Source organism: Hemitrygon akajei, chromosome 10 (genome assembly GCF_048418815.1).
Source record: "Hemitrygon akajei chromosome 10, sHemAka1.3, whole genome shotgun sequence".
Classification (NCBI taxonomy): Eukaryota; Metazoa; Chordata; class Chondrichthyes; order Myliobatiformes; family Dasyatidae; genus Hemitrygon; species Hemitrygon akajei.
Genome location: NC_133133.1, coordinates 132,957,126 through 132,982,951, shown reverse-complemented (window position 1 = coordinate 132,982,951; position 25,826 = coordinate 132,957,126). Strand labels below are relative to the sequence as shown.

The 25,826-nt window shown below is 38.8% G+C and overlaps 2 protein-coding genes across 2 annotated transcripts in view; one reads left to right on the top strand and one right to left on the bottom strand.

The window, feature by feature from the left end:
- etfbkmt (electron transfer flavoprotein subunit beta lysine methyltransferase) overlaps nt 1-4,028 on the top strand; it is a 31,911-nt gene extending 27,883 nt beyond the window's left edge. Inside the window, exon 3 of the mRNA XM_073058988.1 lies at nt 299-4,028. Within this exon, the coding sequence (XP_072915089.1) occupies nt 299-639 (341 nt within the window). The 3' untranslated portion in view covers nt 640-4,028. The remainder of the gene's footprint in view (nt 1-298) is intronic.
- On the bottom strand, nt 1,237-25,038 carry amn1 (antagonist of mitotic exit network 1 homolog (S. cerevisiae)). Its single transcript, XM_073058987.1, has 7 exons — nt 24,917-25,038; nt 22,617-22,749; nt 21,645-21,786; nt 15,888-16,105; nt 3,477-3,533; nt 2,127-2,238; nt 1,237-1,553 (listed from the first exon to the last, which is right to left on the bottom strand). Exons 1-7 carry the CDS (start codon nt 24,949-24,951, stop codon nt 1,480-1,482), a joined length of 771 nt encoding a protein of 256 aa, XP_072915088.1. The 5' UTR covers nt 24,952-25,038; the 3' UTR covers nt 1,237-1,479.
- Nucleotides 25,039-25,826: the final 788 nt, after the last annotated feature.

The following is a 25,826-nucleotide window of genomic DNA, read 5'->3' as shown; positions in this document are numbered from 1 at the left end:
CAGTACCACAGTGCTTTGAAGCATTCTTTGAGCAATGGTAGAAATATAGAACTTCTCCAAGAGATTGTGAATACTGGATCAATTTAAAATTGTAAGCATTACCTTTTTATTTACAAAAAAATGCACATCAAGGGATATAGAGCAAAGATGGGTGAGGTAAAAATTTAGTTATCTGAATAAATGGGGGAAAGGCTCAATAGATTTAGATGATGATAATTATAGGTTTAATTGGACAGAACACATCGGGAACATACTGTAGATTGGTATATTTAAATTGTTTGATTTTGATTTCCTACAGTTGCAGCAGTCGCCATAGCAATAAACTGTGAACTTAACAAAATATCACCACTGCAAGTAGCTCCAGAAAACTTAATTGGAAAGATAGAAGAAAAATGGGATGTGATTCTTTTGGGTGATATGTTTTATGATGAAGAACTTGCCACTGATCTCCACAAATGGCTGACAGAATACAAGAGGATTCATGGATCAGAAATTATGATTGGGGATCCTGGAAGAGCTGAGTTTACAAAATATGTTGGACAGAATTGGCTGCAAAAGATCACAGAGTATGAACTTACTACATTGACGAAAGAAGAGAATTATGGATTGACTTCAAGCAGTGTCTGGAGATTTTTATAGGTTCAAAATTGGGCTCATCTAATCCATTTTCTGTTTGACTGTAACAATAAGCGAATTGGCCTTTCTTGTCTGATTGATTACCTGTGGGCCACTTTTCTACACCAACCCTATTTCCTTGATTCACTCCTATTTATCAATCTTCCTGGATACAAGTTGGGTAGTAGAGTCCAGGGGTTTACTGGGTCAAAAAAAATTCATCTCTGTGCTGAAGAGGTGAGCTCTATTTTGAGACCAGTTCCTGGTTCTAACACTATAAGCATTTTGTGTATTATATTGAGATAACCTTTCATTGCATACAGACCTAGTCTGCTTAACATCTCCTTATACCACAAATCTGCCTTTTGAGAACAACAAGAATTCTGGTTGACTTCAACCCAACAAAGGCCTGGAATTGAAACAAAGACCTTTGAATCTGTAACATTACATCATAGCAGTACCTTGCTTTAATTAAGTGTAGGACATACAGTTATGGTCTTTCTACTGAATCCAACCCATAAATCAGATTTATTCCAACAGAACTTGAATGTTTAAATCATTATAATACAATACATCACACTTTCTTTTCTGATACTGTATTTAAAAGTAAGAATCCAAAGATTTCAAGTAGATTCAAATTTATTTTACCAGTACATCACACCAAAGCAATGGTAACACCAATATTGCATACAACTAAATGCAACATTCCACATAAACATAAATTCTATACTGTGGTCAGCAAGTTAAATAAAAATATTTAATTTATAATTACCTAGTCACAAATGTTCAGAGCAACTGTTGGTAGTGCATGAAAATTACAGAACACGTTAATTACCATCTATTAAACAAAGGTTTAAAAAAAATTCAGTAAACAGTCCATGTCACTTGCTTCATTTGGTTGGGATAGGCTAATTGTTCCAGAGCTTCTCTTGAACGATCTGAAAACAGAAAAGTGTAGCACACTTGAAGAGAGCAGTTACATCCCTTCACTAATGTTTTTGGTGTCTCTTGAAAATCCCAATACTGATTCAACAACTGCCAGTAACATCCAGTACCTCACACAGGAGCCCCTTGCACTACAGCCTGGGCTGAGTGCGAGTAGCCTCATTGATTTTGGGAGGCATCCAAGCTGCACTCAATCGTGTTCTTGTCCCAGGTGAAGAAAAATAAGCCAGGATTCCCTCTCCCCATTGATAGTGACAATAGCTCATGTATGTATGAGCATAAGCTGAGAAAAGGATATTACCTCTTCAGATGATTAAAACTTAGATACAAGGCTTGCAGGCAGCACTTACAAATCTCAGAAACGAGGGTGTAGCAGGTAATTTTTTTCCCTCTTGTCCAGATCAGAGGGATGCAATTGTCGAGAAGAGGTTACCTAACTCAGCAGGTCCAGAGACTGTCTAGGATACATAGCTGAATACATTGACTTTGTCTTGTATTTCAAACTGAGATGACGCGATCAACAAAATAAAAAGCATATGCATAAGGCTAATTGTGTTCCAACTCACCTGTGATAAGTGGGCAACCATGGAAAAGAAGAATGAAAATATGGGGACAGAAAATGAGCACATTTTCCACTGCTTCATCTGTCAGGTTCACACAACGATCCATATGAATCTCCTAAAGAAAAGGTATCCTCACATTAAATTTAGAATAAGTGAAATTCTCTTACTGTTGCCAGACCAGCATCTGTCTACAACCTGCTAATTTTCAAGTGATGTTGCAAAGGCTGGGAGAATTATTTTTAGCTGCTATGGTTATTGTTCAAATTCACAAATTCAGAAATCTATTTTTTGCATGGAGCAAATGTTAATAAACAGCAGTTGTAAGGAAATTGTCTAAAATAATGTCCTAATTTACAAATATCATGAGTATTCATCCGAACAATAGTAACAAGGGAACATTTCTCTCTAACTTCTCTTCTGAAACATAGGATGTCTGACAAAGCAGCAAGTCTAACAATGTGACTTGGCAATAAAACTATTGTGCTGACTTTAGAACAGTTACATATCACTACATACATTCTTACAATCAGGCAAGCAAGTGTGGGCACTTTGAAAAGCAAAATGGTGCAGACAATTGAAATCTGAAATAAAGCTAGGAAATGCTGGCAACACTCATATGATGAATAGTCAGTGACCTGAAATGTTTCTCTCTCCACCAATGCTGCCTGACCTACCGAGTTTCCCCAGCTCAAGCATTTTACAGTAGCAAATTTTTTCAGTAATTTTCCTTTTGAACACACTATAAATGTGTTGTATTTCAAATTAAATGAAGATAGCTTCTGCGTCACCACTCATCTTCGAGAAACACAAATTTTCTAATGGTGTTGTTAATTATCTGTGCCGACAGCAGCAAATGTGCACTCAGTTTAGGTTTATCTAAATTACAGAAATTCAAAACCTTCTGAAATCCGAAATTAAAAATAGTACCATGACTGAAACCTAAACAAAACAGTAATTTTAGAGAAGATTAGATTTTAGAGCTGAATTAAAATTCTCCAATGCCATCATTCTTTTCCTCGATATCTACGGTTCTTCCTCAGCTTCCTCTCCCTTCCTGTACACTGCTCAAAATATTCCAACTGTCATCATTGTCACTTTGTCCTGGATCAGGCTACTACCCACTCCTCCCTGTCTCCGCAGATTTCCCTCCTCTTCAAGTCCAATCAAAAGAGCTCAAAAACAGAGTTGACTGCTTTTGAGTAGCTAACCTAGTCACGTCCAATTGCAACACAGATTACTGTAAGACTAAATGCTCCACATATTTTTGCAACCCAGAGTTGTCAAATGTAGGAGAGAGAGAAAACCTTGATATGGATAAATTCATACAGAATCATGAGCACAGAAACAACTTACTTTTAAATTCTGTGAACACACTCCATTCACCAACCCAATAACACCAGCATCAGAAACCTGACAAGTTAAAAGAGAAATGATGATTAATAATGCTGTGAGAAAGCATAGTTTGAAACTAGTTGTTGTAAAACAGGAGTGGTCCTAAAAGTTCTTGAATGTACTGTAGAATGTGCATGTGCCTTACAGACAACGTGAAAGGTTCTGTATATTCTTACAGAGAATGGGATGGATTTGATCTTTAGCCTGTATATGCTGCCTGGGTTTATTCCATGTCTGCTGTTACTTAATGTAGCACCTGTGAGATCTACTGTACTCAAGGCCTTGCTGTTCTGAAGCACAACGGACCATAAATGGCATCCTGGCCTGAGACAACAGACCTTAGTGTGACATACCCAGTAATGCTTTAACAGCTTTTGACAGCTTGCTACTTTACACACGTACTGGAAATTACATTAAATGATCTTGAATACATATACTGTATAAGCATTATTTTACATGTACAACTACTTTATAATGTATTATTTTGTATACATAATAAAGAATATAGAAATACTTAACCTGAATTTACCTTTTTAAATCAAAGTCCATGGCTCAATTCAAACAAATGAGGTTGCCTAGCTGATGTAAAGCCAAAGAGCTAGAATCAGAGCATTGTGAAATCTAGCTTCCAGCATGTTTCTATTTTTCACACTCGGATGTGAAGATATGGAAGTTGAAGATGCATAGTTGGGAGTGGTTCCTGTGGAACACCTGGCCACACTGGAACTTGATCCCACCTCCTGTTTTTCTGGTGTTTATTATTATACTATTGAGGTTATCAAAGAGTAATGGTCAGTGATCTGCTTTTCTTTGTGAATGCACAGATTTCTTACTTGATAAACTTCCCTAGGGAGCAACCACTCTCAAAAGGCATGGTTTGAATGTAAACGTTGATGATCAGCATTCTCTGACTCCAGAAGAGAAAAGGGCATCGAAGTCAAGCTCAATATGGTTGTCATTTGCTGTCCACATGGTAGGAATCAGATATGAGAATGAAAGAAGAAACTAAGTGTTGGAGGTAACTTATCCCCTCAAACTTGCCCAACCAGTCTACTATACACGATCTGCTCCAAGCCTCCTTTCCTCTTCTGTGCTAGTTCTCCATATTCCCAAACTCTTCCTATTTCCAAAATCTATTAACACGCCTCTTTAAACACCTCCAATTATGTAGGGTGGCATGGTAGTGTAGCATTTAGCGTAATATTATAGCGCTAACAACCCGGTTCAATCCCGTTGTAAGTAGCTAGTATGCTTTGCGTGTGATTGTGCAAGTTATTTCCCCGGGTGCTCCAGTTTCCTCCCATATTCCAAAGACATGCAAGTTAGTAGGTTAATTGGTCACATGGGTATAATTGGGCAGCATAGGCTTATTGGGCCAGAAGAATCTATTACCGTGCTGTATCTTTAAATAAAGAAAAAATAAATAAATGATCCTGTCTCCACAATTACCCAGGGTAGAGAATTCCATTAATTCATCACCTTTTGTGAGAAGTTGTTACTATTCACCTCAAATTTAAATGACTGTTCCTTAACTTGGCAATCACATCACTGTTCGAGATTCTGCCCGTAGTGGAAATATCCTGACATTGACCCTGTCATGCTCCTCACTGTGCTATACTCCAAAGAATACAGATCTAATAAATTTAGTCCCTTGTTACAGGAAAATCCTTTTATCCCAGGCCTTAGTCTAATGATTAGTGTAAATAGATTCTTGACTCCTGTTTCTTTATGTAAGTTATTCCCCATCACCCCATGCAACTGTACGTGAGCTACCTCTGCACAGACTGAAGAGAACTTTGTTGGTTTGACTGATGCAGCAATGCTTTGGACAAAACCCATTGGTTCACTGGTAAAACCACTAAGCCAATTTCAAACTCATTGAACTAATATCTTGCTAGTCAAATTTATTTTTCTGTGCTTCATCTCCGTAACATTTGATATTTTGTGGGACTACCAACTCTGGTTTCATATGTGTCTAGTCACCTTCAACCAGTCACCAATGGCCATTTGTGCATTCCAAAACTCACAGCAACTGCACAGTGAACACATTATTTGCCACTTGCTGGATATTCACCTGGATAGTCATATGGTCTCTTCTCCATCTTGAATATATTTAAAGCTATTCAGAGCATGTTCAAATTAAACAAAAATAAAGATATTTTGTTTATAAGTTTTGTTTGCAACAGGGTCGAGGAGACTCAGAAGCCATAGCATTTTAATAAGGTATGTTCCTATTACACCAACCCATGTCCCTCAAATTAATTTGTTATTAAACCAAAGAGTTAAATTATCTATAACTAAATTAATAATTAGGTCAGAATTACTAATTATGAAACTACCAGATGGTAAAAACAAAACCATCTGATTTAGTAAAGGCTCTCAGGGAAGGAAATCTGTCATCATTATTCAGTTTGGCATGTTGATAACTCCAAATTCATCTAGATCACTGGTAAACTGCCTCATTAGTTCAAGGCTAACTAGGGATGGATAATAAATGCTGACATGCACTCCTTCAAACAAATATATTAAGTATTACTTTGGGGTGCTATAGGGAAACAATTACAATTTATTCCCAAGTCAGGTAACAATGCATATGGTAATTTAAATCTATCATTGGGTTTTATTACTACCAATTTTGTGTTCCAGCCAAATTATATTCACGTAACCTACTTATTGACTGAGCTCATCAGTATTCTCCAAATATAGAACATAGAATATTACAGCATAGTACAGTCCTTTTGGCCCGCAATGTCGTGCTGAACTTTTAACCTACTCCAAGATCAATCTGATCCTTCCCTCCAACATAACCCTTCACTTTTTCTATCAGCCATGTGCTATCTAAGAGTTTGTAAAATGCCCCAAATGCATCTGTCTCTGCCACCGCCACCACCCGACAGGGTGTTCCACACAGCCACCACTCTCTGAGACATCTCCCTTTTAACTCTGACATCCCCCCATGCTTTCCTCCAATCACCTTAAAATTACTGTCCCTTATATTAATCATTTTTGCTGTGGGAAGTCTCTGGCTATCCATTCTACCTATAACATGCTGGAGGAACTCAGCAGGTCGGGAAGCATCCGTGGAAACCAACAGTCAATGTTTCGGGCCAAGACCCTTCGTCCTGATGAAGGGTCTCGGCCCAAAACGTTGACTATTGGTTTCCACGGATGCTGCCCGACCTACTGAGTTCCTCCAGCGTGTTGTGCGTGTTGCTTTGACCCCAGCATCTCCAGAGTATTTTGTGTTTACTTTCTACCTATGCCTCTTATCATCCTATACACCTCTGTCAAGTCACCTCTCATCTTCCCTCTTCCAAAGAGAAAAGTCCTAGCGACACACATACAACATGCTGGAGAAACTCAGTAGGCCAGGAAGCAAGTTGTGTGTTGCTTGGATTTCCAGCATCTGCAATTTTGTTTTGTTTGAGAAAAATCCTAAATTGCTCAATCTATCTTCATAAGACATGCTCTCCAATCCAGGCAGCATCCTGGTAAATCTCCTCTGCACCCTCTCTAAAGCTTCCACATCCTTCCTATAATGAAGTGACTTGAAATATAACACCATTTATATATTTCCTAGGGAACCACTGTGCATTCTACAATGAGGTTAACAGTTCTCTTGTACAGTTATGTAATAAAATACTAAGGTGCTAAAAATAGGTCATGCTGTATTTACAACCCATTCACCTGCTTCAAAGGATAGTATAACTCTACTATCCAGACTGTCCAGTCTTGCCACACTACTAACTTGACACAAAATAAGCTGTAAATTTACAACTGGTAATAGGTTAAACAACCGCCAAGTATGGCAGTCAAAAAGTGGCATGTTTAACATCTGGTGATTCTGAAAAAAATTCTATTTCAAAGTATGTTTTAGAATAAACTATTGGACTTCCAGATGAATATTCATGCAACACATAGTAATAGCCATAATCTATTTCAGTGAAGTGTATCAAATAAAAATTGATATCAAGTCATGATTAAATATTAAAGTGGTCAAAAATCTTGGTTATAAGGATTTTAAGGGGTGCCAAAGGAGGAAATAAGTTGAGAGTCTTAGTAAGGGAGTTCCAAAGCTTAAAACATAGGCAGTCAAAGAACAAAAGCAGTGGTGGGGTTATTCAATGTGCAGATTTCAAAAGACTAGAAATAGAGTACATGGACAGGCTGCTGAGATGGAAGGATTTTCAGAAACAGGGAAGGCAAGGCTATAGAGAATATATAGATAATTTTATAATCTTAAATTATTACCCTGTTTTCTCGTTGATTGCATCCAAATACAATTTCCAATGAACTTCAGAGTAGTTTTAAAGCTTCACAGCCATTCACTTCAGAAGTTGTCCATGGACACAATGAATCACATTAGTTCCTCTGTAGAACATTTACAGCTATTGGATCCATCTATTTTAAATATTCTGACAAAAGAATATTTATGACTTTTTTTTAAAAAACAGTAGTTTGTGCAGATTTGGCATGTCATCTAAAATTTTGACAAATTTCTATAGGTGCACAGTGGAGAGCATCCTGACTGGATGTATCACAGCCTGGTAAGGAAATACCACTGTCCAAGAATAGAAAAGCCAAAAAAGTAGTTGATACAACCTGTCCATCACAGGAGAAGTCCTCCACCATTGAGCACATCTACAAAGAGTTCTGCCACAAGGAACCCCACGATCCAAGCCATGTGCTCTTCTTGTTGCTGCCGTTGGGAAGGAGGTACAGGAATTTTGGGTCCCTATACTGCTAGGTTAAGGAACAGTTATAGCCCTTCAACCATAAGGCTCCTGAATCGATGTGAATAACTTTATTCACCTGAACAATGAATGGATTCATATGGACTTTCTTTCAAGGACTCTACAACTCATGTTCTCAGAATTATTTATTTACTATTTTACTATCATTATTATGTCTTATTGCATTTTCATAGTTTCTCTTGACTTGCACAATGGTTGTTTGACAGTCTGTGAGTAGTTTTTCCACTTAAAATCTTGAATTTCTTTCTTTTGTTGTGAATGCCCACAAGAACATGAATCTCGGGGTAATATATGGTGACATATACATACTTTGATAATAAAGTTACTTTGATCTTCAAGAAGTTACAATCACTTCTGCATTTTAAGGCACCTGATGCTCATAACCATGACTTCTCTAACAATGCAACAGTATAACAAGGCAGCATCATTAATTGTCATACATGGAAACAATTTCAAAACAATTAACGATTGTACAATTTAGTAACAAAAAATTTCCAAAGTAAATTTGCGTAACTTCAAAAAGCCACAAGCTACAAATATGATGTATTAAAGATAAATGGGTGAGTTTGTGCAATGTTGCAGCTCATAGTTTATCTCAAATAGGGAAAAAAAGGACAGTTGTCTTATTCATCATCTATTAAATCTGAATGGCTCTTAAATTTGAGCCGTTGCAGAAGTAAGAACATTTAATAATTTTTATCCTTTAAAATGCATTTTTAAGGCTGAGATCTATTGACGTTTTAAAACATTTATGCATTGCTCACTAAATCATTTTAATGTAGACAATTATGAACATCAAACACATGGTTAGTAATGAGACAACAATTAAAACAGTAAGCAATATTTGCATTAATAGTTTGATGCAAAATAAGTGAGAATAAACTATCAAGAACAGGTAATCAAATCCTGAGCATTTTGCTTTATACAATTTGCAACATTTTTATACTTTACACTGGATTCCTAGAGTTCTGTGTGCCTCAGGAACAGTCTTTGTTGTTTCTTTTCTCTAGGACATTCTTCTTAGTTTATCTGGAGTCATTCATAATGATTCATTGATGATTTTTTTTTGGTTTGCTCTTTGTTTTACTTGATTTTTATCTTCAGGCAGTCCAAAATCATTTATATGGTTATATGATACAAACTCAAATGTCCAAACAAAGTCATCACACAAGAGGGAGCCAAATTTAAAACTGCTGCTGCTTCTTTTAATCTCCTGAATAAAACTCAAAACACCTCCCTATGTATTAAGAGTGCTATATTTTAATGAGGGGATAAGAAACTGCAGATGCTGAAACGTGAAGCAAAAAGCAAACTGCTTCAGAAAGTCAGTGATTCAGGTAGCATTGACAGAGGCACAGTACTGATACAGGGTTTCAACTCGAAATATTGACTCCCTATGCTTCCACAGCTTGAGTCAGGTGCTAAAAATACTACTTGTATGCAGTACATTTAAATAAATAGAATCCTTCAATGTGTTCTGCAATGAGATGTATCAAGACAGATGAGAAAGGAGATGGCTCTGAGTGTGACAACAAATTTTCTTCATCGCTAATTTGCTGTTGCTGCACTTCCTTCTCAAGAGGCATCTCAAATGGCAAGTTACAAAGGTAAGCTTACAGTTGGAAGAAAAAGTCTGTGAACCCTTTGCAATAACCTGGTTTTCTGCATTAGTTATTTATAAAATGTGGTCTGATCTTCATCTAAGTCACAATAGCACACAATCCATCTAAACCAGGGATGGCTAACCTGTGGTGCATTGGATGATTAGAAGTGGCGCATTGCACCCCAGTGATAATAATAAAAAAGTAAGCCTACTCATGCAAAAAGTATTAAACAAAAACCGATTCATAGGAAAAAAAGATCTGTGCCTTGTGCAGGAAGGCACAGAGTCGACTGTACTTCCTTAGAAGGTTGGCGTCATTCAATGTCTGTAGTGAGATGCTGAAGATGTTCTATAGGTCAGTTGTGGAGAGCGCCCTCTTCTTTGTGGTGGCGTGTTGGGGAGGAAGCATTAAGAAGAGGGACGCCTCACGTCTTAATAAGCTGGTAAGGAAGGCGGGCTCTGTCGTGGGCAAAGTACTGGAGAGTTTAACATCGGTAGCTGAGCGAAGGGCGCTGAGTAGGCTACGGTCAATTATGGAAAACTCTGAACATCCTCTACATAGCACCATCCAGAGACAGAGAAGCAGTTTCAGCGACAGGTTACTATCGATGCAATGCTCCTCAGACAGGATGAAGAGGTCAATACTCCCCAATGCCATTAGGCTTTACAATTCAACCGCCAGGACTTAAGAACTTTTTAAAAAGCTATTATTAATGCTTTTTGAGATAGTGATTTAGATGCATATCATATTTTTTACTGAGTTAAGTATTGTATGTAATTAGTTTTGCTACAACAAGTGTATGGGACATTGGAAAAAAAAGTTGAATTTCCCCATGGGGATGAATAAAGTATCTATCTATCTATCTATCTATCTAACAGGAATTCATGTAGCTTAGAGCTAGAAATAGGTTTTACTGAGAATAAATCTAAAACTTAATTATTTTTAGCGATTTTATTGTTGCTGCACATCTTTTGGTGAATATTATCTTCTTTCACATTAATCTGTTTTCAATTTTAAAAAAATTCAATGAGTCAAACTAGGAAAGAAGAACCTTTTGTTCTGCAGTCGTTCCATAACTGTTCAATACATGTTTGTTACTTGTTTGATCCTGAGGCACCAAGCGTCTGCATCAGTGGTGCGTCGCAGGTTTTTGTCAGTCAGTTTACAATTGACACTCGTGTGCTACGGAGTTGTGCTTTGTTCGTCTTTTGTGAACATTTGCAGTTTTGTGATCTTTGCAGGATGTCCACTCCTAGAAGAGTAGCAATAGTACTGAATTTCTTCCATTTGTAAACAATTTCTCTTACAGTGGACTGATGAACACTCAAGGCTTTAGAAACGCTTTTGTAGCAATTTGTAGCTTCATGCATCTGTACAATTCTTCTGCTAAGGTCCATTGAAAGTTGTTTTGATTGAGGCATGGTGCTGATGCACCATCAATAACTCTCGGAGACGTGAGGCGAGAGATAGGCTTTTATTAGCTGGAAGAGCACTATCAGCAGCAAGAGACCATCACACAACATCCTGGAGACTGAGAGAGGAGCAGTGCCTCCAATCGCCTTTATACAGGGGTCTGTGGGAGGAGCCACAGGAGCAGTCAGCGGGGGGGGGGGGGGGGGCGTGTCCAGACAGGTATATGTAGTTCACCACAGGTGCACATAAACAGATCTTTTTTTTTAGAAGAGCAGGCTCTGTCAGTAGATAGATAGATAGATAGATAGATAGATAGATACTTTATTCATCCCCATGGGGAAATTCAACTTTTTTCCAATGTCCCATACACTTGTTGTAGCAAAACTAATTACATACAATACTTAACTCAGTAAAGAATATGATATGCATCTAAATCACTATCTCAAAAAGCATTAATAATAGCTTTTAAAAAGTTCTTAAGTCCTGGCGGTAGAATTGTAAAGCCTAATGGCATTGGGGAGTATTGACCTCTTCATCCTGTCTGAGGAGCATTGCATCGATAGTAACCTGTCGCTGAAACTGCTTCTCTGTCTCTGGATGGTGCTATGTAGAGGATGTTCAGAGTTATCCATAATTGACCGTAGTCTACTCAGCGCCCTTCGCTCAGCTACCGATGTTAAACTCTCCAGTACTTTGCCCAAGACAGAGCCCGCCTTCCTTACCAGCTTATTAAGACGTGAGGCGTCCCTCTTCTTAATGCTTCCTCCCCAACACGCCACCACAAAGAAGAGGGCGCTCTCCACAACTGACCTATAGAACATCTTCAGCATCTCACTACAGACATTGAATGACGCCAACCTTCTTAGGAAGAACAGTCGACTCTGTGCCTTCCTGCACAAGGCATCTATGTTGGTAGTCCAGTCTAGCTTCTCGTCTAACTGTACTCCCAGATACTTGTAGGTCTTAACCTGCTCCACACATTCTCCATTAATGATCACTGGCTCCATATGAGGCCTAGATCTTCTAAAGTCCACCACCATCTCCTTGGTCTTGGTGATATTGAGACGCAGGTAGTTTGAGTTGCACCATATCACAAACTGTGATATGTGTGTAACCTGACTGTGTGTGTCTTTTTTTGAAAAAAACAGGTCAGGGCACCTGTATGACCCACACTTTCAATCTCATCTCATTGATTGGAACACTCGACTACAAAAGGCTTTTGTGGAAGGCATCACTCCAGAGGTTCACATACACTTTTGAACTAAGTGTGATTGTTTAAATAGTGTTCTCAGTATTGACAAGAAGTAGTACAATTGTTTGTGCTATTAGTTTAGGTAGATTGTGGCTGTCTATTATTCTGACTTGAATAAAGATCAGACCACATTTTATGAGTAATTAATGCAGGAAACTTCCAAAAGAAATGGTAGAGGCAGGTTTGATTTTGTCATTAAAAAAAATTGGATAGGTATATGGACAGGAAAGAAATGGAGGGTTATGGGCTGAGTGCAGGTAGGTGGGATTAGGTGAGAGTAAGCGTTCGGCATGAACTAGAAGGGCCAAGATGGCCTGCTTCCGTGCTGTAATTGTTTATATGGTTATATGGAAACTATACATAATTGCAAAGGGTTCATAAACTTTTCCTTGCAACTGTACATTAAGGGAAGTGAGGAAGCAAGCTGACACTACCTGCAACTTGTAAATAAATCAGGGATGTGAAGAGGGTAAAATGTGAAAGACATAACATCTTCAATGTTTACAGGACCACTACTGGGCACAGATTTAGCAATGTAGGACAACTCTATGTGGGCTATAGCAAGACCATCATGGATGATAGTCAAAGATGGAAGACATATGTGGGACTAATGGTGAATAAAATATTGGATTGATATTCTGATGTCTCCTCCCTTCTTTTCTCCCCCCTTTGTGATGGCAAGAATGTTCATTCAATTGGGAAGTTATGCAAAAATAAATAAATAAAATCCAGCACACAGGCATAAATCTGAACATCTGCTGGGTCATTTTGCAGGGTTCACCTAATACAATCAGACAGATGAAGCACGCTTATAACCTGCTCTATCTGATATCATGTGGCAGTGTGACTTCCTGTCTACACATTGCATGCAAGGTCCACATGACATCAACAAATAGACCTCATTGCTCTATGGTAACTTTTGTTTATTGTGGTGGATAAAATAAACACAGTGCAGCAGAATTAAGACTTGTCTTCACTAGACAGCAATGTTTGATTTACTGCTATTGACTGCACAACTCCTGAACTTAAGGGAGTAGAATCTTTATTTACTGTGTTGACAAGTTGTATATTATGCATATAGTCACTGGGATGCGCCATAAATAAACCTCCAGTGAAATACTTTATCCACCTATTACTTGTTGGCAGAAGAAAACAAACTCTAGCCTATCTTTACCAACTATCAGTTGGAAAACAGTAACATGTTGCAAATATTTCCATCAACACTTGGCAGAGGCTAGATGCATAACTATTTATCATTATGGTTGTCTTGACAGACACCGGCAATGTAGTCCTTGGCTACTCAGACATTTCAGACCTTTAAATTCCTGGATGTCACTCTCTCAGAGGACCTGTCCTGTACCCATCATATAAATATAATTGCAAAGAAAGCACGACAGCACCTCTACTTCCTCAGCAGAAATCTGGCATGTCATCAAAAGCCCTCGTAAACTTATATAGATGTATGGTGGAAAGTGTGCTGACTAACTGCAATATAGCCTGGTATGGGAACACCAATGCCTTTGAGCAGAAAATCCTACAAAAGGTAGAAGATTCAGCCCAGTACATCATGGGGGTAAAACCCTCCCAAACATCGAGCACAGCTATATGAAAAGTTGCCATAGAAAAACAGCATCCATCAAAGATTCTCACCATCTAGGCCATGCTCTCTTCTTGCTGCTGCCATCAGAAGAAGGTACAATTGCCTCAGGACTCGCACCAGCAGGTTCAAGAACAGTTACTACCCCAAAACCAGCATGCTCTTAAGCAAAAGGGGATAACTACATTCATTTTACTTCTGGTGTTCCCATAACCAATGGTCTTACTTTAAGGACTCTATCTTGTTACTTCATGCTTGTTATTTATTGCTATTTGTTTCTATCTGCATTTACACAATTTGTTGTCCATTGATCCCATTTACAGATTTGCCAAGTATGCCTGCAGAAAAAAAAAATCTCAGGGTTGTATGTAGTCTGATAATAAATTTTACTTTGAATTGCACGTGTTTATGTTCAAAAAGCAGTGTTTTTTTAAAGTCACTGACAGTTGGCAAGAAATAAGCAGCAAGATAATTTAGAACTGTTTTGTTCACTGTAGTTTCAAGAATTCAGGCTTGAGATGCCAGAAATGGCCAGGAGTGAAAATGAAATGATTTTGCTACTTCAACAAGTTAGGAACTATGAAGGATTTGAAGGTATCAACAATCATCTTGAATGTTATAATGAAAATAAAGATTTAGAGGATGTAATTATTACAAGTATTTTATGAAGCAGTGCATTATCTGCACTAGGTGTATATGTTGATTTTGTTCATTTACAGTCAATCAAAAGAACATGGTGGCATACACTGGATGAATTCCTCCATCAATAACTAAAAGAAACTAATGCACAGTTTTATAGTACTGTAGTGGTAGTATCCAATTTATTCTGATTTCATTTAAGTACATAATTTGTTACTTAGTTAAACAGCAGTTTGTCTTTTTTATATATCTGTTTAACTACTTTCATGAAACTTTTGTTTAATTGGGGCAGCTGCTTAACTGGGCCAAAATGTATCGATCCTGAAGTGTCTCAATTAACCTGAATCCACTGTATATGAACAGCATAACCAATATCGGAAATCACTATGTCAATTATCCCTTACAGTTTAGGGGTTAATTACATCTATTTATGTGATTTCGCCGTAATGACTTTACACAACCCATGACAAGTTCTGGTAAAAAGCAAATTTCAGCTGAGAGGCTGGATGAAGGGCATCAGTCTGAAACATCAACTGTTCATTCCTTTCCATAGATGCTGCCTCACCTGCTGAATTCCTACAGCATTTTACGTGTGCTATTCTGGATGAACTGGGACTTTTTCCTCCCTGGAGAGCCAAAGGCTGTGGGCTGACATATAGAAGTATTTAAAAGCATGAGGAGCACAAATAAAGCGGATGGTCACAGTCTCCCCTCCCCCCAAGTGGGAGGGGTCTAAAACTAGAGGCCATATTATTAAGGGGAACTATTAAGGGATCCAAGGAATAACTTTATCCACTCAGTGAGCTGCATGGAACGAGCTACCAGAGGAAGCTGCATAGACAGATGCAATTACAATGCTTAAAAGATATTGGACAGGTACATGGTTAGAAAATGCTCAGAGGAACATGGACAAAATTCAAGCAAATGTGTCAATCTCAGATGGACATCTTGGTTGGCATGGATAAGTTGGGCATGTTTCGGTGCTGTACAACTCTGACCAGTTTGAACAAGCCAAGGCATCTAACCCTCTGGGCAGGGGCTATGAAAGGATAAAGAAATAGAAGAGGGGACACAAAATACAAAGAACATATTATATTATTGGTATCAGTGTACCTTTGTGGCTGAAAAATCAACACTGTGCAGAAACCTGCAGTTCTTCCCCAGTGCTTGCAAGCTGGCATCGGTGATTCCTAAGCAGCCACTGATGTTGATTATCTGTAGCATTCTGCATTGTTGTGCAAGGGCCACAATCCCTTCATCTGAAACATTCTGGCATCTTCTGAGACACAGTTCTGACAAGTGGGGACAGGACGAAGCAATAACTTTTAAACCTGCAGAAAACCACATAATCAAAGGCTTCAAAGGGAGCAAAACATCAATAATCCCCAAAACAAAAACTAAATCCTAGCTCTGGTACCTTGATATAGAGTGAATATCAAATAGATGCCTGTGTAGATTTCTTGCATAGCTGCACGTGACTAGTGCTATTTCGCATGGGTCAGTGTTGCGACCACTTCTTATCATGTTATCTGCCAATGATGTAGACGACAGAACTGATGGTTTTGTGGCCAGGTTTGCAGATGATACAAAGATATATGGTGTGGGGGGGGGGGGGGGGGTCAGTAGTGTTGAGGAAGTAGGGAATCTGCAGAAGGACATGGACAGATTAGGAGAATGGGCAAAGTGACAGCTGGAATACAGTGTAGGCAATTGTATGGTTGTGCACTTTGTTACAAGGAAAAAGGCATAGACTATATTCTAAATGGGGAAAAAAGTTCAGAAATTAGAGGTGCAAAAATGACTTGGGAGACCTCGTGCAGAACTCCCTAAAGGTTAACTTGCAGGTTGAGTCCCCTTTAGGAAAGCAAATGCAATGTTAGCATTTATTTCGAGAGGACTGTAATATGAAAGCAAGAAAATAATGCTGAGGGTTTATAAGGCATTGATCATTGACAATATTGAGAGTAGTTTTGGGCCCCTTATCTAAGAAAGGATGTGCTTGCATTGGACAGGGTCCCAAGGAGAATGTTCCTGGGAATGAAAGGATTAATGTATGAGGAGTGTTTGATGGCACTGGGCCTAAACTTGTTGGAGTTTAAAAGAATGACAGGGCTCCCATTGAAACCTATTGAATACTGAAAGGTTTAGATAAGGTGGACACTGTGAGGATGTTTCTTAGAGTATGGGGAGTCTAGGACTAGAGCACAGCCTCAGAATAAAAGATCATCCCTGTATAACAGAGATGAGGAGGAATTTCTTTAGCCAGAGTGTGGCGGATCTGTGGAATTCATTGCCACATATGGCTGCAGTGGCCAAGTCATTGGTTATCTTTGAATAGATTCCCGATTAGTAAGGGCATCAAAGGTTACAGAGAAAAGGCAAGAGAATGGGATTGAGAGGGATAATAAATCAGAAATGATGGAATAGACTCAATGGGTCAAGTAGCCTAAATCTGCCTCTATGTCTTATGGTCTTAGAGAGTCTGCATTACTATTAACATGCAAAAGATTTGTTAGATACTGGAAATCTTGAGCAAGACACACAAAATGCTGGAGGAATTCAACAAATCAGTTGGCATCTATGGAGAGGAATAAACTGTCGATGTTTTCAGAGATCCTTCATCAGGAATGAAGGGTCTCAGCCCAAAACATCGATTGTTTATTCCCCTCCTTATATGCTGCCTGACTTAAGTTCCTCTAGCATTTTGCTGTCCTTCTGCAGATGCTCTGCTTCCTTGAAATCTACATGCTTCTCCACAAACTTGATTCAAAACTATAAATTTAGTTATTCAGATTGTTAAACTTAAAATGTGAAAAGTGGCAGACCCAATACTAACCATTAGGAACACCACTAGTTACCGTGAGTCAACCTGAGAAGGCCCCTTTATTTCCCATTTTTTTTGCCTTCTGCCAGTCAGACAATCTTCTATCCATGCTAGTACCACACCTCTAACTTGACCACGGCCTTATGAAAATTCAGATAAACTATCCAACTTTGTCTTTTTTGTCTGCTACTTCCTCAAAGACTTCTGCCTTTTAAAAAAAAATCATATACTTCTAAGTACCCTAAAATGGAGTCTAAAATCTTAGCAACCACTGAAATCAGACTAACCAGACAATAATTTTCTGACTTTGGCCTCTCTTCCTTCTTAAAGGGTGGTGTGACATTGGCAACGTCATTCCTCTGGAACTATTCCAGACTCTAGTGATGTATTTATTTATTATCATTGTAAAAGAGATAAATCACTAGAGCCTGGAATGGTGCCAAAGGATGAAAACTTGCACTTGCAATCCAACCATTAAGATTCTTGAAAGATCACTACTAATAGCTTCCACAACCTCTTCAGCTACTGCTTTCAGGACCCTGAGCAGAGTCCATCCAGTCTAGGTGACTTATCCTTTGGATCTTTTGCTTCTCAAATATCTTCTCCTTCGTAGTAGCAACCATACTGATTTCAGCCCTTCTCTCGAATTTCTGGCATGGAAGATACTAACCATAAACTTACCTCCTAGAATACAGATAGAAAATGGAGCTAACATGCAAGATTACAGCAGGGTGGAAATGAACAAGAGAACAATTTTTTTAAATGGTTAAGGACAAAATGAAAAATGGCACCAAGATAGTCATCAATATGAGAGAGTAAAAGGAGGATCTCAATTCTGTCTGAAATAGAGAATGTTCTACACATCTCAGAATCAGACACATCTTGGATCCATACAGATTCCCACAGCAACACATTTTGTTTGGGAGAAGTTAGGGGAGTCAAAGACGTTGGAACAAACAATTTGAGATGGTGGGAACCCAGACAAAATAGTGCAGAGAGCATTCAATAGGCCAAGCAGATCTATAAGAGAAACAGTGTGATTAAAATTGCAGATTTGAATTTAACAATATCAGGTGAACAACCATGTCCAACAGGTATTATTTTTAAAGTAATTGTTACAATGACAACTATGGTTCACACCCTAACACAGACATCTTATCTGCTCTCTCTCTCCACCTTTCCCACTTATGGGAAACTAAAAACAAATGTTTATTTTCTCACTTTTCCAATTCTGATGGAGCATCCTTGCCCGAAATCTTTGACTCTGTTTTTCTCTTCATGGATGCTGCTTGACTTGCTTAGTGTTTCCAGCATTTTCTGTTATTTTGAAAGCAGAAGTTATTTAATGTGGGAAGTTTAAACAGACAGGGAAAGGACTCTGATGATGGGGATTGGGCTGGGCATTCATCTAACTACAAAGAAAGGGCTTTAAGGTCTAGGAAGGATTAGATATCCAGGCTGAAAATGAAGGTTCTGGGTCAGGAGACAATAAACTATTAGAATGGTGGATACCGACAAAATGAATGCATGTTTTGATCAGCAGAGGCTGGATAATGGGGAATCAAAGTAGGAAAAGTGCATTCTGCAGGACTAGAACAAGCTGTAGTAACCAGAGGTCCTGCTTACACATTGTAATTCATTGTGAGACTATGTTGTTGGAGGATCTGAAGGACAGAGGAAATAAGGTCAATTGCTTTAAGGGGAACTATGGCCTAATGTGACATGGGACAACGGCTCAAAAAGGGGTATGAAGAAATGTCAAAATTCAGGTTCAACCTCTGAAAGATAGAAGTTGGTTTCTGCAAAGAACAACAAGACCACTATAACCTGAGGGTTTAACAATAAAGTTGGCATTAGGTGTCAGGGAATGGAGCACTACATTCAGATTAGGAAAGCTTGAGTGAGTGAATACTGGAAAAATTGAATCAGCCAATATCATATTATTGGTTTTCCATGGAAAGATCTAGAAAGATTACAAGGATAGTGAATCAAAATTCTGAGGTCAAAAGATAAGGTCAAATCCATGGAGCGAACACATGGGCCAAAAGTGGGTAAAAGGTGAAGGTGGCAGAAGAAGAGCTCAACGTTGTGCTACAGTCAAAACACACTTAAGTACTAGTGTAATGGAATGAAGCTATGGCCTTTGCCAAATGCTGATTATTCAGTGGAGAGGGTTATGTCAAAAAGGGATGGTGAAAAAAGCAAAGGATATGTTTGGGAGAAAAGATGGCAGTCAAAGGGAAAAGAATATCTAAAGTGACATTTGAACATCTTGACTTTTGCAATGTCTGATGCCTGAAGAGCAATAAAAAGGAATTGCAGACTGGAAAAGATCAGAGAGCAAACACGAAGAAATCTGCAGATGTTGGAAATTCAAACAACACACACAAAATGCTGGTGGAACACAGCAGGCCAGGCAGCATCTGTAAGGAGAAGCACTGTCGACGTTTTGGGCCGAGACGTCGACAGTGCTTCTCGTTATAGATGCTGCCTGGCCTGCTGTGTTTCACCAGCATTTTGGGTGGAAAAGATCAGAGATGTTGTAGAGAAAATAAAGAGCCTGGCTTTAAGGATGTCGCAAAAACAGTAATTTGAGAAATACTGAGTAATTTTAAAAGTATCATGGATCATTGAAGATTCTAGTCAAAAACTTTTCTAGAATGCATACAAAACCAAAAACAAAATCAAGCAGGGAAGCAAGGAATCCAAAATGCAAAGGGAGGAATTTCAACTGAAATCTACACAGAATAATTTTGAACTGAAGAGATTTGCTAAGAGATATGGCTAGAAGATGTGTTTTGGTAAATGTCTCATCAAATACAAAGAGAAAATTAAACAATTGAGCATGGAAAAAATTATGCAAATTCAGCCAGAAGGAAATACTGAACATTTTCAAGGCAGAAGTTCTGAGAAGTGCAAATGGACCAAAAAATATATGATGCTCTATTATAAAATAATAGGTAATAAAATACTAGAAATCCCAGCTGGTCAGACAGTATCAATGGAAAGAAAAAAAAGTGTTAATGTCATCTTCCTTTTTCCAAATCTGTGTTTCTTAAGAAATCATTAAAATTACTTGGTTTATATCAATTCAGCTCATAATTATTTATTAAAAAGTGGTTAGACCAACCATGAGGGATACCACCAATTGACATAGAGGCACCTCAAAAACAGTTCTTCACTGCTACTCACTGCTTTCTGCCCCTTAGCCAATTTTGTATCCATTCCTCAGTTTAATTTCATGGCCTTCATTTTTCCTAACTTTTCTAATTAAATATTTTATTAAAAGCTTTTTAAAAGTCCATGTGTGATTCAATTGCTGATACTTAAATAACTCCACTAACTTGGTCAAATGTAATCTGTGATGATCTTCAATCATTAGTACACAAGTTGTACAATGCCAAAAGAATCTTGACCTAAAACAATGTTTACAAAAATTGTCCACTACTAACAATAAACTTAATTACTTGTGAGGTCTAACTTTGATTGTATATTACTATTTATATTCCAAGTGTTTTAACACTATGAACATCAATTATTTGAAATGCTCTTTGAAATGTGGCAATAGTGTCCTCTGCTTAGCCTGGAGACACTATATCAGCTCAAGTTTGCTGTCATCCTGTCCTTTGTGAGCATTGGAGCAGGTCTGAATTCCAAATGTCTCGGAAAATAATTGAATTTTTTATACAAGAGCTGTACCTTTTTCCTTTTCTCCCATTAATAATATCTGAACCTAACCTATTTGCTGGGAACCTTCTAAAACATGTAATAATCATGCCATGAGGCAATCTGTTCTTAGACTATTATAAAAACATGTAATTACTGAGGCACATATGGAAATATTATAATTTGATTTCCATCCCCATTTACCTCTGAGAATTGGAAGTTTATGATTTTAAAGTTGCTTTGTGTTAGCTAACTTATTTTATCCTTTACACACTCTTGCCTTTGTACACTATACAGAATTTTGTAGCAAGAGTAGTTGCCTTATTTCACTCCTAATTCCTTAATCCATCATGGTGTTCAAAATGAGCTATCAGAAGTACCTTCAGAGGTTATAGAGAGCTTGCATTCACTGGAACTCAAATTAATTTCCCTCAGCTGAGTGCAAATCTGAAGCATGAGCAACCCTTGATCTGTAATATTGCAGTCACGGAGATCCAGTTTCTGGAGGCCTGGGTGTAACACCTGTAAACAAAGCATCTGATGTCAATACACATGTTAATGGTCTTGGAAAAAGTTAATTAAGTAACAACTGTAATTAACAATAAGAATGATCTGTACTGATTAAGTTAAACTGAAAATATTTTAGTGATTATTTATTTACAGACCTTCCGGCCCAGGAGCCACACCTCCCAGCGACCTACCTATTTAATCTACCATAATCACTGGACAATTTACAAAGACCAATCAGCCTACTAGCTCGTACATCTTTGGACTGTGGGAGGAAACCAGTGCACCTGGAGAAAATGAATGTGCTCACAGGAAGAACAAATTAATTTCTTACAGACAGCATCAGAATTGAACTCCAAACATCGATGCCTTGAGCTGTAATAGCGTCACGCTAACCACCAGGTGTTAGAAAGTGTTTATTCAGAAAACTTAATTAACAATAACATACTAGTCAGAAGCAATATTTATACAGTTAGGTTGGAAGAAAGGAAACCAGACTGCTCAACTAATAACAATCGGCTAAGATGACTAGAAATTCAGGAGGTTCACAGGTGTTGGACAAGGATAAAAGGCTTGGTTATAATGCATCATCCACTCTTTTCACAGCTATCAAAATTCAGCATCAAGGGATACTACTAATATCCCTAAAGGGTTTTCACGTTTCTAAAAACGACACTGGCACCAAGTCATTTACACTGGATGGTTCTATATGAACAATATACGTGTCTGATACAAAAGCAGCAATCCCAAGAGGCAATAAGAGGAATGATCAACCGCTGACCAAGAATGGATCAAACAACTTTAGTGTTACCTTCACTATGTAAAACAAACTGTTGTTTGCTCACCTGACTCATGTTCTCATCTGTAATAATTCCCTGCAAGCTCATTATTTTAATTAATTTGTCTTTCAGATTTGGTGGCAGACTCTGCACTTCAGTAGCATACCTAGAAAATGATTTTACCAGAGTGCACACACATCTAAAAATAAAAAGAAATATGACAGGATAAGATTATATGGAAGGTGAAGCAAACTTTCTGAATGAAGCAGAGAAGCGTAGAACATAGAAGCAGAGGAGTCTGGCAGACCTCTCAATAAATGGACTTTTCCCAAGTTCATCTGAAATTCTTTGTTTTTTTTTTGTAGCATTTGTAATTTAGTTAAACTCTCCCAAATAGCCTAACGTGATTTTCTTTATTTTTCTGTAAACTGCATCATTGCTTCATGTTCCAAGTAAATATCAAAGTACATACATGTCACCATACACAAACCTGAGATTTGTTTTCTAGTGGGCATACTCAGCATATCTACAGAATAGTAACTATAACAGGATCAGTGAAAGATTATTCAGAGTGCAGAAGACAACAAACTGTGCAAATGCAAATATAAATAGCAATAACTAACAGGAATATGAGATAATGAGATAAAGGGTCCTTAAAAGTGAGATAACTGATTGTGGGAACATTTCAACAATGGGGCAAACTATCCCGTTACTCTGGAACCTGATGGTTGAGGGATAGTAACTGTTCTTGGACCTGGTGTTACAAGTCCAGAGGGTCTAGCACTTTTACCTGATGGCAGCAGCGAGAAGAGAGCATGACCCGTGTGGTGGAGATTTCTGATAATAGATGCTGCTTTCCTATGATAGCATTTCATGTACATGTGCTCAACGGTTGGGAGGACTTTTACACATGATGTACTAGGCCAAATCCACTACTTTTTGTAGGGGGATTTTCCATTGAAAGGCATTGGTGTTCCCATATCAGGCTGCGATGCATCTAGTCAATAAACTCTCCACTACACATCTATAGAAGTTTGTTGAAGTTTTAGATGTCATGCTGAATCTCCACAGACTAAGGAAGTAGAAGAGCTGCTGTACTGTTTTTTTTAAAGTACTGGTTTACTCTTTTAACAGGACTAAAAATACTTCTAATACAGCAAAATGTTTGAAGCACAATTACCCATAAGTAGTTTGATCTGACTTGTTCATTTATTATGATTATGTCAGGAGTTTTAGTTGAATACAAAAGCCTGGTTTGTGACAAATTATCTGTAAGTCTTCAATTATAAAACTGATTATCTTTATGGCCTTTTTTTTTGCTGTCAAGCAGCAGAATTATACTGGGTTGTCATTCTTCACAAAAGATAAAACTCCCTGTTCCAAAGTGAACTGAACCTTCAGCTTGAATTAAAATGTAAGGACCACTGGACTACTTTTACAGCTTCTCTGCATCACAAACTTATATCATAAAGCCAAAAGGTCACAATCATTCTAGATTTCGCCTCTGCTTGATAGTTCAACCCAGTCTCCACTGCAACATATACAATGGAGTTACACTCACGCTGAAAGATGTCAAACCAGCGAGGATGGACAATATCAAGATGCAGAGGAAAAAGGTGGAAAGAAAACAACGTGAGTGTTGTAAGAAGTGGATGTATGGGTAGTCAAACGCAGCAAAGAAACCTAGGTGAAAAATGCATCGAGGTGGGGAATAGAAGACAGGTCACATCCACAGAAGGGGTGGGGGCGATGGGCTAGCAGGGTATGGAAAAGGAGAGAAGAGGAGACGGAGGTCGGGGAAAAACTACAGGGCAGAGAACCAAAGAAGCTGGAAATTTGAATTATTAAGCAGGAAAGGTTCAACAGGTCAGAGAATAACCGCTAGACTGCACCTGCGGTAAGAGAAACACTTTAACGTTTCAGGTCTCCATCAGTTTCAATGAAAGGACTTAAACGTTTATTGTTTCTCTGACTACAGGCATCCGGCCAAGGAGGGAAGGAGGGAGAAATGTGTTTGGGGAGGGTGGTAAACAAACAGGAGCAGGGGTTGATCGTGTAGCGGGGCGGGTGGGGGGAGGAGAGTGGGAGGAACGTCAGAGGTGGCTGAAAGAGTTAGGGCTGATGTGGCAACCACATAGAGGGAGGAGGTATGGGCAAGAGAGGGTGGATCTGAGGTGGCGACGGCCAAAGAATTGGAAGTGGGAGAACTGGGAGGGGAGGACGGGGTGTGCGGGTCGCTGAGCTGAGGGTGGTAGGGTGGGGGACACGTACCCCACAAGATTATCCATAGGGGACGGTGATGGAGAAGCAGTGGGTGAGAAGGGAATGGCGGAGGTTTCACTGTTGCGCGCAGTGCCGACACTTACAGATCGAGCAAGGAGGATCCAAACACCTCACCCATCCCCGAGCACCAAAACCAAACCGTCACCCCCACGGACGGCACCCGGAGCTCTGCGAAACGGAGGGTGAGGCGATGGCATCATGGGAAATGGAGTCCAACTAGCATCATATGAAAATGGAGTCAAGCGCAGTGGATTCATGGGAATTGTAGTTTTATATAGAAAGCAAATCAAGGTATTTCAAACAAAATGCTGGTAGAACTCAGCAGGCCAGGCAGCACCTATAGGAAGAAGTATAGTCGGCGTTTTGGGCCGAGACCCTTCGTCTTATGAGGTAAGGTTAGCAAAGCTGGGACTTTTCTATTTGGAGTGTAGAAGGATGAGAGGGGACTTGATAGAGGTCTACAAGATTATGAGAGGCATAGATAGGGTGGATAGTCAGTACCTGTCTCCCAGGGCACGAATAGCAAACAGCAGAGGGCATATGTACAAAGTTAAGGGGGGGGGAAAGTTTAGGGGAGACATCAGGGGTAAGTTTTTTACACAGGTTGTGGATGCCTGGAATGACTTGCCAGGGATGGTGGTGGAGGCTAAAACATTAGGGGTATTTAAGAGCCTTTTGGACTGGCACATGGATGGAAGAAAAATACAGGGTTATGGGGTAGTGTGAGTTTAGTACTTTTTTTAAGGAATATATAGGTCAGCACAACATCAAGGGCTGAAGGGCCTGTACCTGTGCTGTATTGTTCTAGGAGGTAGCACCACAACCCCCGCCCCCTGCAACCCCCATATCCTCCCCCCCCCCCCTGTCAACCTCCAGGGGTGTATGTATACAGGATATTTGATTATGAAAGAACAGAACAATTTATTTGATCACATATTGAAACTATTTACACACACATATATATAATGCAAATAGCTTTTCGATTTCTTTTTC

Excerpts from the sequence above, each read along its gene's own strand:
- amn1 (XM_073058987.1), bottom strand. The coding sequence starts at position 24,951 with ATGGGTGAGGTGTTTGGATCCTCCTTGCTCGATCT. Across the intron at positions 3,534-15,887 it reads TTGATTTTTCAGCCACAAAG|GTTTCTGATGCTGGTGTTAT; the intron begins GTACACTGATAC and ends TTAACTTGTCAG. Across the intron at positions 2,239-3,476 it reads TGTGTTCACAGAATTTAAAA|GAGATTCATATGGATCGTTG; the intron begins GTAAGTTGTTTC and ends CCTTTTCTTTAG.